Source organism: Equus caballus, chromosome 9, assembly GCF_041296265.1.
Source record: "Equus caballus isolate H_3958 breed thoroughbred chromosome 9, TB-T2T, whole genome shotgun sequence".
Lineage (NCBI taxonomy): Eukaryota > Metazoa > Chordata > Mammalia > Perissodactyla > Equidae > Equus > Equus caballus.
The window spans coordinates 81405275-81423522 of NC_091692.1; the positions used below are offsets into that span (position 1 = coordinate 81405275).

General features: G+C 37.5%; 1 protein-coding gene across 2 annotated transcripts in view; it reads left to right on the top strand.

Annotated features, from left to right (window-relative positions):
- Positions 1-16293, top strand: part of FAM91A1 (family with sequence similarity 91 member A1) — a 44965-nt gene extending 28672 nt beyond the window's left edge. For both annotated transcript variants that reach the window (XM_001497901.6, XM_023648925.1), the window contains exons 17-24: positions 551-685; positions 827-940; positions 4870-4942; positions 6806-6955; positions 9030-9134; positions 9649-9772; positions 11066-11135; positions 13366-16293. In XM_001497901.6, the coding sequence (XP_001497951.1) occupies positions 551-685; positions 827-940; positions 4870-4942; positions 6806-6955; positions 9030-9134; positions 9649-9772; positions 11066-11135; positions 13366-13551 (957 nt within the window). In that variant the 3' untranslated portion in view covers positions 13552-16293. The remainder of the gene's footprint in view (positions 1-550; positions 686-826; positions 941-4869; positions 4943-6805; positions 6956-9029; positions 9135-9648; positions 9773-11065; positions 11136-13365) is intronic.
- Positions 16294-18248: the final 1955 nt, after the last annotated feature.

An 18248-nucleotide genomic window follows, 5' to 3' on the forward strand; every position in this document is an offset into this window, starting at 1 on the left:
CCTTCCTCTTTAACACAACCTCTAGGCATAGTAGGAATCCTTGAACTGTCTAAATGAATGGTGAGATGGATGGAAGGTTAGATAGTCCCTTTTGTGAAAAATGGCATATGATTAATGAGGATAATAGCTAACACTTTGATATAGAGCTCAATATGTACCAGGTGCTGTGTTTAACCTTTTGAACAACCTTAAAAATATCCTCCTGAGGTAAGTATTTTGTTGTCATATTACAAATGAGCAAAATGAGGCACAAGAGAGCTGAAGTAACCTTAAGGTGATGTGGCTGAGGGGGTAAAGCCAAGATTCACCTCTCAGTAATCTTCTCCAGAGTCCATGCTCTTAATTGCAGTGGTAAGACGTGCTTTCTCAATTCCAGTGTAAAACTGAAACTGTTTGAATGGAGCGTTTAAAATTTATTTTTGTAAGGATAATAGCAGTTAACATTTATATGAGGCATTAGCTGTTTATAAGACTATACTTGGTCACTTGTGAAATTTGGCTTCTTTAGATAAGTGTTAGCAACCTTATCTTACCTGTTTTATGATTATAGCATATTGGACCAGCTATCCCGGAAGTCAGTTCTGTCTGGTTTAAACTGTACATTTACCACATCACCAGGCAAGGACCACCATCTCTTTTACTGTCCAAAGGTACAAGGCTTCGAAAACTGCCAGATATATTCCAGGTATGTTGTGCAAGGGCTTTTCGTTTTCTTAAATTATTTTTGAGGAGGGTAGAAATTGGTAAGCAGTATTATGGATAACCTTCTTAATTTGTTTCTTATTTCTAAATGCTGTGTTGTCTTATATTCATTTCTTTCTCATAGGGTTATGATCGGTTATTAATAACTTCTTGGGGTCATGATCCTGGGGTAGTTCCTACATCAAATGTGCTCACGATGTTGAATGATGCTTTAACACATTCGGCGGTTTTAATTCAGGTAAGTACCTTCTTTGAAACAATCAGTTTTAGATTTTTAAAGATAATAATTTGTCTAACTTTCTGCTGAGTTGCAATCAGATGTCTGTAATTTGAAATTTGTAAAGCTGAAACGTAAGGAATCAGAGATCTGGGTTTAGTCCTGGCCTTTGCCTGGCACTGTGGGAGTAGTAGAAACAACATGGACTTGGAAGGTAGACCCAGCTTGAATTCCAGCCTGCTGCCTAGGTGGCCCTATTTTATTTTTAGTAGTAGCTTTATTGAGATATAATTCACATACCATACAGTTCACCAATTTAAATTGTATAGTTCACTGGTTTTTAGTGTATTCATAGATATCTACAGCCATCACCACACTCAGTTTTACAATGTTTTCCTGTATCGTTCGTTCTAACTCCTCTATTCTACTATTCCCCGCCTCTCCCCAGCCCAGTAACACTAGTGTGCTTGCTGTCTCTCTAGAATGCCTGTTCTGGGCGTTTCATATACACGGAATCATGTATGTGGTCTTTTTGTCACTGGGTTCTTTCACTTAGCAGAATGTTTTCAAGGTTCATCATGTAGCATGTATCAGTTCTGCATTCCTTTTTATGGCCACATAATATTCCCTCGTGGATATACCACATTTTGTTTATCCATTCATGGGTTGATGGACATGTGGGTTGCTTCCACTTTTCAGCTGTTGTAAATAGTAATAATCACTGTGAGAAGTGTTCATGTACAGGTTTTTGTGTGGACATCTTTTCATTTCTTTTGGGTATATGTCTAGGACCAGCAAATGCTGGGTCATGAGGCAACTCTATGTTTAAATTCTTGAAGGAACTGCCAGACTGTTTTCCCAAATTGCTGTACCATTTTATGTTCCCTCCAGCACTTACTATTATCTCTTTTTATTATAACCACCCCAGCGAGTGTGAAGTGGTGTGTGACATTTTGAAGGTACTTCTCTTATACTTAGTTTTCCATGTGTAAGATGGAGATGGTAATATCTATTGTATAACAACAACAACAAAATAATAGTAACAGCTAATGGTGAGGTAAGCCGTTTATAGTCATAGGATTGTTGAGAGAATGAAATGATAAGGCGTGTGTGAAGTGTGCTGTGCACTTTCTGGTACATAATAGGTTCTCAGTAAAGATTTCATTAATTTCATTCAACTCTCAATTGTATGTGCCATATTTTGTGCTAATTAGCGTGCTTATATAAATAAGACATGATCCCTGTCTTCAAGGAACTTAAGTCTGGTGGGAAAAGTTGCATGAGCAGTTAGTTTCAGCTTTTTGCTGAGTGTTGAATAGAATTAAACAGTGGAAGCATTAAGGAGAAGTACCAAGTCCAGCCTTGGGGCAAGGAGAAGGGCTTCAGGGAAGCTCCTTAGAGAAGATGAGACCCAGGCTGAGTATAAAAGGATGATTTAGAAGAGAGCAAGGCCAGGAGAGAGGTCAGCATGAATAACTCTCTTGGCAGAGATTTTTTTCTCTTTCTTTGTGGCTATTTCCCTGGTGCCTAAAACAGAGCCTGGCTCATAGTAGCTGCTCATTGAGTGAGTGTTGAATAATGAATAGGAATGTGAAGTGGGAGCACATGCTGGGCCTGTAAGCTGCTAGGTGTTTTTGAGGGGTGAGTTGCAGTGTGATGGGATGGTGGTTGGAGATGAGTCTGAAGAAATAGGCAGTCCTTGGCGTGTGGTCTTCCTTAACTGTCCTGCTGTAGTGCTTAGACTTCTCCCTAGAGATGGATGGCACCCAGTAAAGGGTGCTGAGCAGGGGATTAACATGGTCAGTTGTGTTTTTGGAAGATCAACCTGGAGACTGTTGAGAATGGTTAGGTGGGGAGAGATACCTGAAGCAAGAAGAACAATTAGGATTCAGTGTAGGAGTCCGGATAAGAGATGAAGACAGCCCAGATCAGGGAATGGTCATAAGAACTGAAAGGAAGAAACAGACTTAAGAATTATTACAAGTATAAAATTAATAGAATCGATCCCATGTCTGAGAAAGCTGTGAGAAGAGGAAGAGAATGGTTCCTGGGGCGTTTGGCTTGTGAAGGTGGAAGAATGGTGATATCACTACGTGAGAGAATACAGGAGGAAGAGCCAGTTTATGGGGGCAGATGATGTGTTGTGTTTTGGGCTTGTTGAGGATAAGGTACCTGTGGGACATTTGGGTGGAGGAGATATCTAGTAGGTAATTGAAAATATTCTGAAATTCAAATGAGAGATTGAACAGGAGAGATTGACTTGTGTGTCAGCGTCAGCACAGAGATGGTAGTTGAAACCATGAGAGAGGATGCATTAAAGAGGAAAATGTGCAGTAGGGGTGGTGGTGGGAGAGAGCGTAATAGAGTGGGTCAGACATCGGCTGAAATCAGACTGCTTAAATTCAGATCTTGATCCCACCGCTTGTAGTAATCTTGGGCAAGTCATATATCCTCCTTCAACTTCAGGGACTTCTCCTGAAAACTGGAGGTAATAAAATTTTCTATCTTTATAAAGTTGTTGAAAAGAATGACTGAGAAGATCATCCACGTGAAATGCATAGTTCTGTGTTTAGCACATAGGAAGATCTCAAAAAATCCTAGCTGTGCGGCAGTGGTGGTAATAGAGTGAAAGGAGTCTTTAAGTGTTTGTTAAGGAGTTTTACTTTTGCTTAAAAAAAATGCCTCCTTTATTATATTTTATGGGAAAAATTCACTTTGTTGGAACTTAAAACAAGATTTTGATTAAAATCATGCTTTTATTATAACTATCTTTTTTAGCGTTTAAATCATAAACGTATCAATGGAATAGAAGTGAGCTGTCAGAAACATATTCAAGTTGTCATATGAACCAACTAAATGAGTGTAATTTTTCTCTGAAATTTTTTCTTTTATGTCACAGTATCTTGAATTTGAATAATGTCTCTTTTAAAGGGGAAAAAATGTGTAGATCCCCAGTGTTAATTTAAATTTTCTATTATAATGATACTAAACGCATATGAACATAAGATTAAATTGTTCATGCTTATTATTCTTACACACCTGTAAAACCAAAAGATTTAGGGCTTTAAATACAAAAATCTTTAACAAAATTGGGATGAATGACATTAATTGTGGTGGATCAAACTAAATTATTTGTAACATTCTTGTGGGGTGGTTAGCCTCGTAGATTTTTTTTTTAATTTAATTTTTAAATTGATAGTACATTCACGTGATTTGAAATAAAACACTTCGAAGATGCACAGAGAAAAGTATCATGCCCTTCCAACACTGTCTACCCAGCTCCCACTCCCCGTCTTTCCTGCATGTCAGATAACCACATTTTTTAGTTTCTCCTGTGCTTTCTAGAGTTTGCTTATCCATATACAAGCAGTCACACACTGATATGCCGAGGCTTTTTCCGCTTAGCAGTTGGAGGTCTTTCCATTTCAGTTTGTAGAGAACTTCCTCTTCCTTTTTTGCAGCTACATTCACAGTGCGCAGCTTAATTTATTTAACCAGTCCCCTGCTGATGGACATTCTGGTTGTTTCCAGTTACACATAATGATAATGTTAGAGCAGGTAATTTTGCATCTATGTCCTCCAGTGCAGGTCTTTGAGTCTTGCGCTCCTAGTCCATGGTATGCTGGGTGATGAACTACAGCCAACCCTTGGGCGAGTGCACTTGATCTCATTCAGTCTTCGCATGGCTAACACCTGAGTTACCTGTTAAATCAGACTCCTTTCTTTTCGTTAGTTCATGCACTCAGTTTGAAACACATTGCCTTATAGGTTAGTATGCACTTAAGATTGTCTTTGCTTGCTGGAGAAAACTAGAGAATTGTTGACAGCATTTTGATGGAGTATTAATGTAGAATATACCATCACATGGCACAATATTTATTGTTTGAGTATCTGTTACTGGAAATACAGGTTTTTCATATACCTTTCAACTTGTGTTTCTTCCTGTTTAGGGCCATGGTTTGCATGGGATAGGAGAAACTGTCCACATACCATTCCCATTTGATGAAACAGAACTACAAGGAGGTACCTTACTTTTGAATTGTATCCTTTCGACCTCCCTATCTTAATCTTTGTCAACAATTTGGTGGAAACATAGCAGGAAGTGAATTCTAAAATTTTTAAGTTCTAGGGTCTTACCATTCTGCTTTTAAAGAGTTTTGGCAAAAGGTAGTTACCTATTGTGCCTTTTCCCATACAGAGCAGATAGAATAAGACTCATTTAGGATGTTTGAAGAAATACTAGTCTGCCTGGGAGATGAAGAGGATAAGTAGCTATCTGCCTAGATGGAAGACTGGGTCTCTATATGTTTAGCCTTTTAGTTTCCTTTTACTGTTGATTTATTTGGAGGTTGGAGCAGAAGGCAAGTCACAAGGAAGATTTTATTCTTAGAAAGTTGATTTTTTTCCCAATGTTACATACTGTTTTTTTCAGGAGCTTTTTTAGGTAATTTAGAAATGGATGTGAATGAGCATTGTATTACTTTACAGTTACAGAGCACTTACATGTATTTCCTGTTTGAGCATTTGTTTTTGCTGTTAAATTTTATTTTTGCTATTAGAGAGGATTTGAGTGGATTGCAGAGTTTAAGCTAAATTAAGCTAGTTAGAATCAAGGGGGAATGCCCTGTTTAATGTTCTGTCTTTCTAGAATTTGATGTGAGCCGTGTACAGTTGATGAAAGATGCTCAAAGAATTTCTATAAAAGCCAATTCATTCTTCCTTTTGTCTAATATAGAAGATACCTTTTCTCTGTTGAATATTAAGAAGGTATATGTAATCAAAAGGAAAAGACTGTGCAATTAAAACTTACATCTATTTATGTACTACTTGCGCTTCCCACTCCATGCCACCTGCTGTTGTGTAATCTATTTTTCTGGTTCTTAGAGCCATGTTGCTTGGGTTTTTAGAGAGAGCAGTGAATGGTTCAAGTAATTTAACTTAGGTTAATTCATAGAAGAGCTTACTGTTCTTCCAAAGCGTTAGTCAATACTGTCCCCTCCCCCCTCTCCCTTTCCCTCTTCCTTTTATAAAAAGGAAAATTTTTATAAATATCTTTCTCCTTTTCACATGGCTAGACTGCAAAAGCCTCGTTTGAAATTAAGTGCTCTTTTGGCTATTGTGAATAAATGTGTACAAAATTTGGAGAAGAGAGTTTTCTCTTCCGAAAAACAGCCCCTATTCAGAAATAAGTACTTCTTTGCAACTAAACTTTGCTGTTTCATCCTCTCATACTCTATACATTCTATGGAAAAAATGTTCACCTGAAGATATAGGATAGTGACAATAGGATCTTAAAATTTATAAAATCTCAACAACAGATTGATAGATCTCCTGCCTTGGGAGATGATTGTGTGAATTATGAAGAAGAGGAGTCTTCGTATTTGTGTATAGAGCATCTTTCTCTTTTATAAGATCACATATTTATGAGAACTTGAGCTGATGTTTAAATAGTTTATTAGGGATATATTTTCAAGTACATTGTTAGCTTTAGTTTTAATAAGAATAATTTTACTTTTCTTAAATTTTTAAAAACTTTACTGTGTATTTAGTACATTTCCTGGTAGAAACCCACCAACTAAGCATTTGAGGCAGAAGAGAACACAAAGAGAAGTCTAGAGAATTTGCCACTGACTGGCTCTGTTTGCTTACTTAGCAGGTAATTTGTTCTGATAAGCAGATGCCTCCTGAAGGCTGTAAATATGTTACAGTGTACTCCATCCTTTTACATTCACAGATGTTTCTTCACTGGAATCAGTCTTGATAGATTAAAGTATAAAAGTAGTTCTAAGAATTGTTTAATAAAAGAAAAGGATGTTTAAGCTTTTGGTGTTGTGTTATTTTATAGAACTTTTTACTCATAATGTGATGTCAACTCTTTGTTCTTAGAGTTTACTCGTGTCAATATGGGTGTTCATCAGGCGCTGCAAATATTAAGGAACAAAGTGGACTTGCAGCATTTTTGTGGATATGTCACCATGCTGAATGCTTCTAGCCAGCTTGCAAACAGAAAACTCAGTGATGCTTCCGATGAGAGAGGTTAGCCGATAGTTGGGTTCTTTTCATTAATCGGTCATTTGTCTGCTCTTGTCCATAATGGGCCTTTTAATAAGTATTTTCTAGGGAACATTTTTATATATTTAGAATAATAATTAAAGTATCGAGTGTATCACAATCTTAACATTTAAAAAGCAGAGAGACCTTTGTGAAGATGTCGAATTATTTAATACTTTAATGTTTTTTCCACTGGAGGATGAGAAAATATTCTGTGACATGAGTTGGACAAATAGCAGTTGTTCAAATGGAGAAAATATCAAGTGCATGACTAAAGAAGTGACCTGGGACTGGAATACAGAACGGTTATTGGTTTTAGCCCTTTCCTGTCATGTCTATATTTATAGGCTTTAATTCAAAAATCACCCTTTGTGGGGTGATGGTTTCAAAACTTTAGATTCTTTGTAAAAATGTTTCTAAAATAGAATGAACAGTTTTTCCCTTTCAGACTTCCTTTTTCTGTCAAAGGCCCCGTTGTCTCAGTTGCGCAGGCCGAAAATTGTATCTTTGTCTCGTCCTCCTCCTTTTCCACTCTGTCCAGTTAGTTTCCAAGTTCTGTGAATTAGACTTTAGAAATGCCTCTCGTATCCATTTCTTCCCTTCTCTCTTCTTTTTTAATTCCCTAGAACTGCCCTTCTAGTCTGAGTCTTGATACTTTGAAGGTGTATTATTACAACCATTTCCTGCCTAGCCTTCCTGGCCTCATTCTTCTTCTGTCTCCACCCTATCTTGCTTATTGACAACAGCTGATTTTCTTTGCGTACCTTTTTCATTCTTTTTAATTAAAAAATTCATTTTCAAATCACCTTCTCATGCTTACAGATTGTTTCTGCTCTGGCAGTTTTGGCTTGTGTGTAGCTTTGGTTGCCATGGTACCAGCTCTGGTCTGTGACTCTAGGAAACCTTTCAATTCAAGTGTCTGTCATTGCTTGATATGTTCCTTCTGCCTCTTCGTTTGAAGTCCTGAGACACTGTGATTGATCACTGGCCATCCAGTGGGTTGGATTGGCTCCCTTTGGGTTAGGTATCCACTCCTGGTCCATTTGCCTTTGGCCAGGGAGTGGGGTAGCTTTCAACAGTGACTGCCAGGTATCACGGACCTTTTCCAGAGGAGAGGAGTATAGGTTAGGCAGTCATTTCCATGCATGTCTGCTACAGCTGTCATGTTTTATTTCATTCCTTCCACAAACATTTATGGAATACCTGCTGAGGTGCTGGAGATACTTAAATTAGTAAGACCTAAGGAATAAAACCCTACAACAAGAGACAAGCAAGTAAATCAGCCTACTGTGTAGTGTTAAAAGACTGCATGCAGTAGGAGAGAGAAGGCATATCTCAGCCCAGTTGAGCTATCAGAGAAGGCCTCTTAGAGAAGGTAAAGTTTGAACTGAATTTTGAAAAATGAGGAGTTAACTACACAGAGATGATTGTTGTTTATTTGGAGGGTAGCAGCCTTTCTGGCAGAGGGAATCAGGCAATAGAGTAGCTCATCTTGGCCCCAAGAAAGGACTTGTTGAGCAGTAGTAGATGAGAATAGTGAAGTCGGTAGATCCAGCAGATCTTGGAGGATCTTATATGCTGAAAGATACAGGGAGTCAAACGAATTATGAAGAGGAATGACGTAATCAGACTGCATATTTCCATGGGGGTAGAAATGACTTGAGTAATCATCTTAGTGAAAGTCTAAACTTGTGTTCTGCCTTTGAATCCTTGTTTCTTTAGGCCAGGGTTTCACAACCTCAGCACTGTTTATGTTCTGAGCTGAATAATTCTTTTGGTGTGGGGGCTGCCCTATGTATTGTAGGGTGTTCAGCATCCCTAGATACCAGTAGCACCCCTCTCCCCGTTCATGACACTCGAACATGTCTCCAAACGTTGCCAGTGTTCCTTGGGGGACAAAATTGCCCCCCAGTTGAAAACCACTGCTTTAGGCTAAAGACTAGTCATTGTTTTCCAGTGTCATTTCTGTTGCCTGACGTCTTTTATGTTAGGACTGATTTATTGACAACTTATGCCAACTGCTACAATTCTAATACTGTGTCTGTCCTTTAATTATCAGGAGAACCTGATTTGGCCTCTGGCTCGGATGTGAATGGGAGTACAGAGTCATTTGAAATGGTCATTGAAGAAGCAGCTATAGATTCAGCAACAAAGCAAAACTCTGGTCAAGTTTTAGAAATTATTTGCAACCTTAGACTAATTTTTGAGTTTTAATTCTTTTGTTCGGTCATTTGTCTACTCTTGTCCATAATGGGCCTTTTAATAAGTATTTTCTAGGGAACATTTTTATATATTTAGAATAATAATTAAAGTATTATAAAAATATTACCTGAGAATAGTGACAAGTTTCAGGTTTCCTGTGTTAAATATTTTGGCTACATAATTCTCTAATCTTATAGCTGTCTTGCAATACCTTTTTTTGGGTAAGAGACCACTTTGAGCATCTGATGACAGCTATGTACCTTCTCCCCAGAAGCGTGTACGTACTCAGAAAACAGTCTTTCCTGTTTCAGAGATTCACTGACCCCCTCTGAGGCCTCTCCCCTGCTACCCCCTTGATGGATGTCAGTGGGGCTGGGAGGAATCTGTGAGATTATCTGGACCACAGTTAAGAAACTCTGGTCAGTCGTAATATATATGAATATATGTACTTAATGACTCTGTATATCCTTTTGTAGTTGCCACAACAGAAGCAGATTGGGTTCCTCTGGAGCTGTGCTTTGGAATTCCACTGTTTAGTTCTGAATTAAACCGGAAAGTTTGTAGAAAAATTGCTACACATGGTCTTTGCAGAAAAGAGAGGTAAGGGTTTATATTCATTGTTATCTTTTCATCTGTGAGATTTTTAAGCTCTCAGTAATAGTTGCTATATCTTACTTTCTTTTATTCCACACATGAACATGGTAATTGCCTTGCGTATATTAGTTGATTGAGTGATGATTGCTAGTTTAAGGGTTTTGCTATATTTTTCAGAATTAAACTTTAGTTCCTCAGAAATTAGGCACATGCAGATATTTGGGGCACATTTTGGTTAATCATAATTTTATTTACTTAGTTACCCAGATTTGGTGAGGGTATGGTAAAATGGGCATGCTTATGAGAATATGAACCTCGTTTTTTTAATATGTAAATGTCTATAGAAAATTTCTCCTGTGTACTTCTCTTAACATGCTGAATTATGTTATGTTAATAGTGATTATCTCTGTGGTAGAATTATGGCTGACTTTCTAAATTTTCTTCAATTTCCATGTTTCCTAAAATGAGCATGTATTACATATCAGAGATGATGTGTAGGTTTCATCTCATATGCCAACTCTGATCCATTGAGGGCAGCTGATAAATGGCAGGGTTGTAAAGGTTCTGAGACTCTTGGTTAGCAGAAAAGACTATCATTGAATGTGATTGTCATGGTGGCTGCCTTGGAGAGAGAATATTCTCAGGTCTTCTTGACTTTAGAAAAACAAAGTTGAATAATAAGTAATTCATTTAATTGGCTTAATGTAACGTATATCAGGAGATTAAAAGTCCTTAATTGACAAATAATTTTAACAACTATCCTCTGAAAATAAAATAACAAACCTGAATAAAAAGTAAAAATACTACATACACTTTAAAGATTGCTGCTATAATTGTTACCAATTTACTATTTCAAAAATATTTAATTTAGGTGGGTTGATGAATGTTAAATCTTTCAGACTTTTTATCAGGATGTATTTTAAACTTAACTTGGGTATTTGAAGTTTGTATTATAAGTGCCATCCCTCAAAGTGCCCACATTTTTATTTTACAAGTTTTCTTTCACTTAACATTTATATTTGCTAATAGTTTAAGCTTTTTTTTAAATGGTAACTTTTTGATTTTGGTTATATGTGATATTTTATTTCAAAATGGTCTTTTTGTGCACTGTTAGCCTGTATTATTAAAACAGGCAGAAATTTCATTGATGAGAACACTGAAATTGTTTAAAAATTTTTTTGTGATTAATCAGGGTATATATACATATATAAATTCATTTAAATTGCTAAAATTAAACTTCTGTAAAATATTAGTTCTTGTCTATATGTTTGTTTTAAACTTTTCCTCTCTTTTTTTCAGCCTTCAAAACCTCTTACATTCCAGTAGAAAACTCTCTCTACAAGTCCTTAACTTTGTTCACTCATTCCAGGTAACAAAGCCCACAATATCCAGTGGTGTTTGTCTAGAGCTTATAGTATGTAGAATGCGTCCATGTTTGTTCTGAGTCTCCACAGCAGTAAGACATGAAATAAGCATTCATTTTAATTTATAAATGAAGATGCTGAGATGCAGGAAGTTAATTGACTTGCACACGATTTCGCTAGCCGGGTCTTCAGGGTCTAGAGCTTGCACTCTTTGTTTTGTGCCAGGGCTTCATTCAACAGAGATGTGTTAAGCATCTGCTGTGGGCCATGCACCATGCTGGGTGCTGATTCTTGGGTCTGATACACTTCCATTAATAACTGCAATGTTGGGGCCGGCGCGGTGGCGCAGCAAAGTTCACACGTTCCGCTTCTCGGCGGCCCGGGGTTCACCAGTTCGGATCCCGGGTGCGGACATGGCCCCGCTTGGCAAAAGCCATGCTGTGGTAGGCGTCCCACATATAAAGTGGAGGAAGATGGGCACGGATGTTAGCTCAGGGCCAGTCTTCCTCAGCAAAAAGGGGAGGATTGGCAGTAGTTAGCTCAGGGCTAATCTTCCTCAAAAAAATAAATAAATAAAATAACCGCAGTGCTTCTCCATTGCTGAGAGGGGCGTGTCGGTTGTGGTAGTGAAAGCCAGTGCTCTGGACATTTTGTTTTCCCCCCAAGCAAGGAAAGGATACTCTAGACTTGATTTGTAGATGAACTTTTAGAATGAAATATTTCTATTCAAAATATCTAATCCAACATTATGAAATCAATGTTTTAGAGTTTTGTTTCATTCATTCTTTGAATAAATACTTGAGTGTACTCTATGCCAACTCTTTATGGGGTGCTGGGGAAATGATGATATCTAAGACGCTAATGGAGTTTATGGTGCTGTGTGAGATGATTGTCAAGTGAACATTAAACTATGTAAGTAATTAGAGATTTCAGTAAGTGCTGTGAAGGAGCCAAACTCCTTCAAACCTGATGGAATCCAAAGATGGACCTAATTTAAATAGATAGAGATGCTCTATAAGCTGAAACCTAAAGGATGGAAAAGAGTATTCCAGGCAGAGCTTAGTACGTGTCAGGAGAGCACTTGGTGTCCAAGGAAACAGAAGAAGGCCGGTGTGGCTGAAGCCCCCTGAGAGGGGCAGTGGCAAGAGGCGAGGCTGAAGAGGAGGGCAGGGCATATTGAAGTGTATATACATCAAAGGGTAGTGAAGAATTTGTATTTTATGCTGAGTGCAAAGAGAAGCTATAAAGACAGGGAATGACATTACTTCTGATTGTTTTAAAGGATTGGTTACTATTTAGAGAACAGATTAAAGAGAGACGAGCATAGAAGCAAGATCAGTTCGGAGGCTATTATAATAGCCCAAGTGAGAGACGTTGATAGCTGAGCACCCTTTTTCATTAAAAAAAAATTGCATGCATCTATAAGAACGGTATGTTTATTACACGTATATGCTGCTATATCAATAAATTATATATAGTATAAAACATATCCCCAAATAGAGGTTTTATAAGGCTGCAATAAGTGGGTATAGGATTTCTAAAATTCCCTCAGTACTGTACCCTACTTTGGAGTGAGTACCCCACTTTGGAGACCACTGGCATAGACTATGGTGAATGACTAAAGTGAAGTAATTTGGGTGTTGGGGTAGATTGATAGCACTTGGTGATGAATTAAATATGAAGAAAAGATTGAGGGTGTGGTGAGGAAAAGAAGAATCACGAATGGTCCTCATATTTCTTGACTAGCTTGATGTGTGGCGTGGAGTAGGGAAGGCTGGACGGGAGCAGCTGGGGGACACTGAGAGTTCGCTTATGGACGTGCTGAGTGTGGAGTGCAGGGAGAGACCCCAAGAGCAGCCGTCAGATGGGTGGATGTTTGAGCCTGGAGTTCTGGGGAGAGGACTGTGCTGAATGTGTGAATCTGAGAGCCTTGGCAGTGCATGGTGCCTGTTGTTGTGAGGGTTTTTGGAGATTATCTAAAAATTAACTTTTCTTATCCCCTAGTCTCTTAGCCTGTTATTTCTATCTGTTTCATAGTCCGACTTGTATGAGTCATTTTTGCGTCGGTTAACACCTGTCATTAATTATTTGGGTGTGTGAGGTAGGTCTTTGCATCTCCTGTGGTGCTCTGCGTTCCGTGAGTGTTGCTCAGTGTGGGTCTGTTTCTCATTAGCTCTGTTAAGTCGTTTGGTGAAGTGTTGAATACAGAATTTTTCTCGTTTCTTGATTTTTTAGGAAGGTGCTTCAACACTGGATATTCACGCAGAGGCCAGTTTTTCAAGTTTGCTTTCACAGTCGTCTTACGCCGACATGGGGGTCCCACTTCCTGCCAAAAACTTAATATTTAAAGACGGCGTCTTATCAGAATGGAGTGGACGGTCGCCTTCCGCGCTTCTCACTGCTAATCTCCATTTGCAATAATTTGGTTACACCATTTGTTGTTCACACTTCCTGCCTTTTTTCTTTCTTAACGTTAGCTTTATAGTGCCAGCCACTAAAAAGCATCCTGCTGCTGCAGTGCAATTCCTGCTTCACTGATGTTCAGAGTTTGGGAAACTTGTCATGTTTTCTGAAGTTTTCCTCATGATTGCACCTCCAATGCAACAAAGAGCTTTTTAGCAGCCTGCACTGTATTTTTTACCTTGAGACAATCTGCATTTCTTTTGTAAAACTGAGGGTATACTTTATAGGCTTTATGATGACTGTTATGTTTATAAGCAGTCACTATGAATATTGCAATGGTAATTTTATATGTTAGTTTATCAAACATAAATCTTGTTTAATTTTATATTTTGTTACCTACTCTTTAGGGGATCATGGGAAGAGATGGAACTCTTCCTCTGAAAAGGCTTCTTGATACTTAAAGTAGCAAAACTATAAAACAGTAAACATCCAGTATTGAGAGATGCTATGATGGGGCATTAAAAATTCCTGTGGATGTCTGTAAATTATGTATATCAGTTGAACATTGTTGAAGGTATAGTTACGTATAACAACCTTGATTTATAATGTCTTAACTCAGACTATGACGATACATTGACATCTCATAAGAAGCTTTGGAAAACATTCTATTTTTAAACAACGTTTATATGTGGACTTCTGTTGTCACTCACTTTGGGCTTTATATTTTCATAGAGTCTTTATGGAAAAATAGAATTTATTTTCCATTCTCGTAGCTGTGGCTGCTGCACGTTTTCACCCCGATTTATTTTTTGTTTAGTAGCTTTACCAATGAATTGTTACAAAATTGAATTTGATGTTTTCAAACCAAGGATTGTGATTTTTAGGTTAGAATTACATATTAGAGGCATTAAGGCTGTGTCTTCTGATCAAAACACTTTAGTCATAAACCTACTTTGAAGACATATTCTTAGGCAATCTGGATCTCAAATTCATGTGAATGGTTTTGGAGGAAATGATAAAGAAAAATTGAGTAATTTCAAAATGTTTCTTGAGCCATTGATGATTTTAGTATCTCAAATGTTAATTAGAATAATTGGAATTTTTAGAATTTTCAAGTTACCTTTCTCTGAAAGTTTGTGAGGTGTTATAGGTTAGTTTAGCTCTTCTCGTAGGATAATGGTTTGCTAGTTTAAAACTATAACCAAGCTAACTGGTCAGAGAACATGTATCTAAAACACTTAGAAAGCATTAGAAAATTTGGGAATATTATAACCTGAACATTTTTGCTGATAATTTTTGTTATTTATAGAACTGATATTTGTGTATTTAACATACTTCTGGAAGTATATGCCTTTCTTAAAACTGTTAACATAACCATGCATTCAATACCATACTATAGAATTGAATATTTTGGAGCAGGTCGCCTGTGGCACAGTCAGTGCTGTGTTTGGGGTAAATGCAGTAACGTTTAGTTTTCTACTTTGTCTTGTATGAAGTAGAAACCAAGTGTATGTTATACGTGTTTGTCTATAAAAGGAAAAATATATACTAATATTAAATTTCTTATGACTGTGAATCACTCATTTATTTTTCCAATAATTGGTATTGTACATTCCTAGTGCTATTAGGTATGTATGTAACTTTTACAGTTTTTCAACTGAAAGTTGTAAGGATTTCCTTTGATCAAAGCTCTTTAATCTCATTTTCCTTTGCTTTGTGTGAATTAACTGTAGTTATTTTATTTATTCCTGTCTTAACAATCTAAGCCTACTGTAATGACATGTACACTAATAAAGAATCAAATATTTGTAGCTGTTGGCCGTGAGCCCAGTTGTTGGTGAATTTAAAACTTAAAATTTGGGAGTGATTTGCTGCCGTGTTCCCTTTGAGAGATAATGGAGGAAGGAATAGAACCTAATAATGATCCTGAGTTTTAGGGAAAGTACTGAGAAAACATGTGGTCAACTCTGGTTTCTCATGCGAACGAGGAAAGATTCTGATTCCCAGCTGCAGAACTCTCATACTTTGAAGGAGGGAGAATCTGTGTTTTCAGAGCTGTTAACAAAGTGTGAAAGCTGCTTTTGTGCTTTGCTTTATGAATTTGGCTTTGTTTCATTCATACGTTAACTCATGTAAAGATGCATCTCTTAAATCTTGTAAGTGTTGATCCAGTTCAACACAAAGGTAAATTTAAAACATATATTTTATTAATTGCCAAAGAAGATTTACTTATAAAAGAATTTTTATCCAGTTTTTTGCTGATGTTTCAAGTAATTTCATTTGGCTTTGTGCTACCTCCCCTCTCTTTTAGCCCCTTAATGTAACTTAAACCATGGCAAACATTCTTTAGAAACCAAGGGAAAAAAATATCAAAAAGGACACAGAATTTAGCATGGTACAATTTCACTTCTCAAGTTGGTCTAAAGAAATGCAGCTTTATGTCATTAAAAAAAATTTGATCATCTGATTTCCTTGATTCTTTTTAAATATGTAATCAGATGATTTTGTATTTGGGGGGAGGAATCTTGGTTTCTTTTACTTAATGTTTTCAATTTTCTCTGCCATTCATGTTTCTCTTTTATGTTCAGTGTTTCAAATACAGTTTGTATTTAAAGATTTTAAAGTACCAAAACTGTCACTGAGTACAGTGGATTGTTTTCTGGTATGTTAATATTATACAATGAAATGTATAAAGTGTTGTCAATTTGATTATTGACACATAATATGTTTACAAATAAACTGTGGTGTTGATCAAGTTAACTGCGAAAATGTATATAATCTTCTGTAAGTTGCTTTCTTAATTTTAGGTACAGCCATGCTTTCAGTGCTGTGGCTTTGCTATATGTTTTTTCAAAACAGCCTTTTTGTTTTATAATAATTTCAGATTTGTAGAAAAGTTACAAAGATAGTCTAGAGATATTCCCTGTACCCTTCCCTGGGCGTGCCCTAATTTTAACATCTTACGTTAACTGTGGTACATTCGTCAAAACTTAGAAAAAGTACAGACTTTATTTGGTTTCTCCAGGATCCAGTCAAGGGTACCACATTGCATTTACTTAGTTGTTAGTGCCTCCTCAGTCTGCTGCAATCTCTGATGGTTTCTCAGTCTTTCATGACCGTGACTCTATGAGGAGTGACTAGTTGGTTATTTTGTAGGGTGTCCCTCAGCGTGGGTTTGTCTGATGTTTTCTCGTGATTAGATTTGAGGGTGTGCTTTCCCAGGAAGGATAGCACAGAGGCGATGTGCCCTTCCACACCATAGCATATTGTGGGTATGGTGCATGATGTCAGTAGGCATTACCGGTGTGATGTTCCTTCATTGGTTGAGGTGTCTGGTAGATTTTTCCACTGTAAAGTTACCATTTTTCCAATTTCCATACTCTTTTTTTTTTTTTTTAAATGAATCACTAAGTCTAGCCCCACACTCAAGGGGAGGGGGCAGTATCTATATATATTGTTCAGTTTTTCTTTTTTTTGTGAGGAAGATTGTTGCTGAGCTAACGTCTGTGCCATTCTTCCTCTTTTTTGTACGTGGGATGCTGCCGCAGCATGGCTGGCCGCCGAAGCAGAGCCTGCGAACTTAACCACTGTGCCACCATGCCGGCCCTCAGAGTTTTTCTTAAACGTTTGTTCCTTTCTCCTATTCATTTATATTAGTTGGTGATCATGGCTACTTATTTTATCCTTTGGGTTAAAATCCACTACTGTTCTTAGTTATTTTGTTGTGCAAGTTGTCTCAGCTTTGGCTGTTGGGAGCTCTTTGAGGTTGATTCCTAAATCCTTTTGACATGCCCTCATCTTTTTTTTAAAGACCATATTCTTCCTTTCTAGCACTACAAGTATTATCTGGACACCAACCCTACAATGAGCTATTTCTCCAAGGAGCCCTGGTTCCTTTTCTTGGAGAACAGTATTTAGAAACCAAGATCCGGGTGTTGGGTATGCTTGCTGCTACTGCTTCTGTGCCTTTTCAGTGAAACAGGCTAGGAGATAGAAATATGTATACTAGCCAACATACAGGTACACATCTCTGTAATTATTTCTAGATCTATCTATCTGTATATAGTTAAATTGACTCTCCTCCAGCACCGCAAGGTTCTAATTCTGCCTCTGCTTGCTTGTAACTTCTGTCTCAGAGAGAAACCTGGCTCCTTTTATCTAGAATTTATTTACTTATTTGTTTAACCCTAGAATACTTACAGAGTAGCTTCAGAGTTAAGGTGCACCCCTGGGAGAAACAAATTGACCAACTAGAGTATAGTGTTTAAGTATTTTTTTTTGTCATTAGCCTTAGGGTATCCACTCAAAACACTATTTTCCAAAGTAACTTCGTTCACCTCCGTTTATTCCCCACTCCCTTCATTGAGATTATGTCATACATTTGTAAACAGATTCATCTGTCACACTCTGCGTTCCATCTGGGATCTCTTGACATCCCACTTGATTTTTTCATAGAGTAAATTTCGCTCTGTCTGGGCTTTGACAAAAGTATAGTCATGTGTCTGCCATCTCAGTAGCATACAGAACGACAGTTCTATCACCTTGAACATTCCCTTTTGTGCTCAACCCCTCACCCCACCCCTCGAAATCACTTATCTGTTTTCCCTTTTTTTTTTTTTTTTTGAGGAAGATTAGCCGTGAGCTGACATCCACTGACAATCTTCTTTTTGCTGAGGAAGATTGGCCATGAGCTGACATCTGTGCCCATCTTCCTC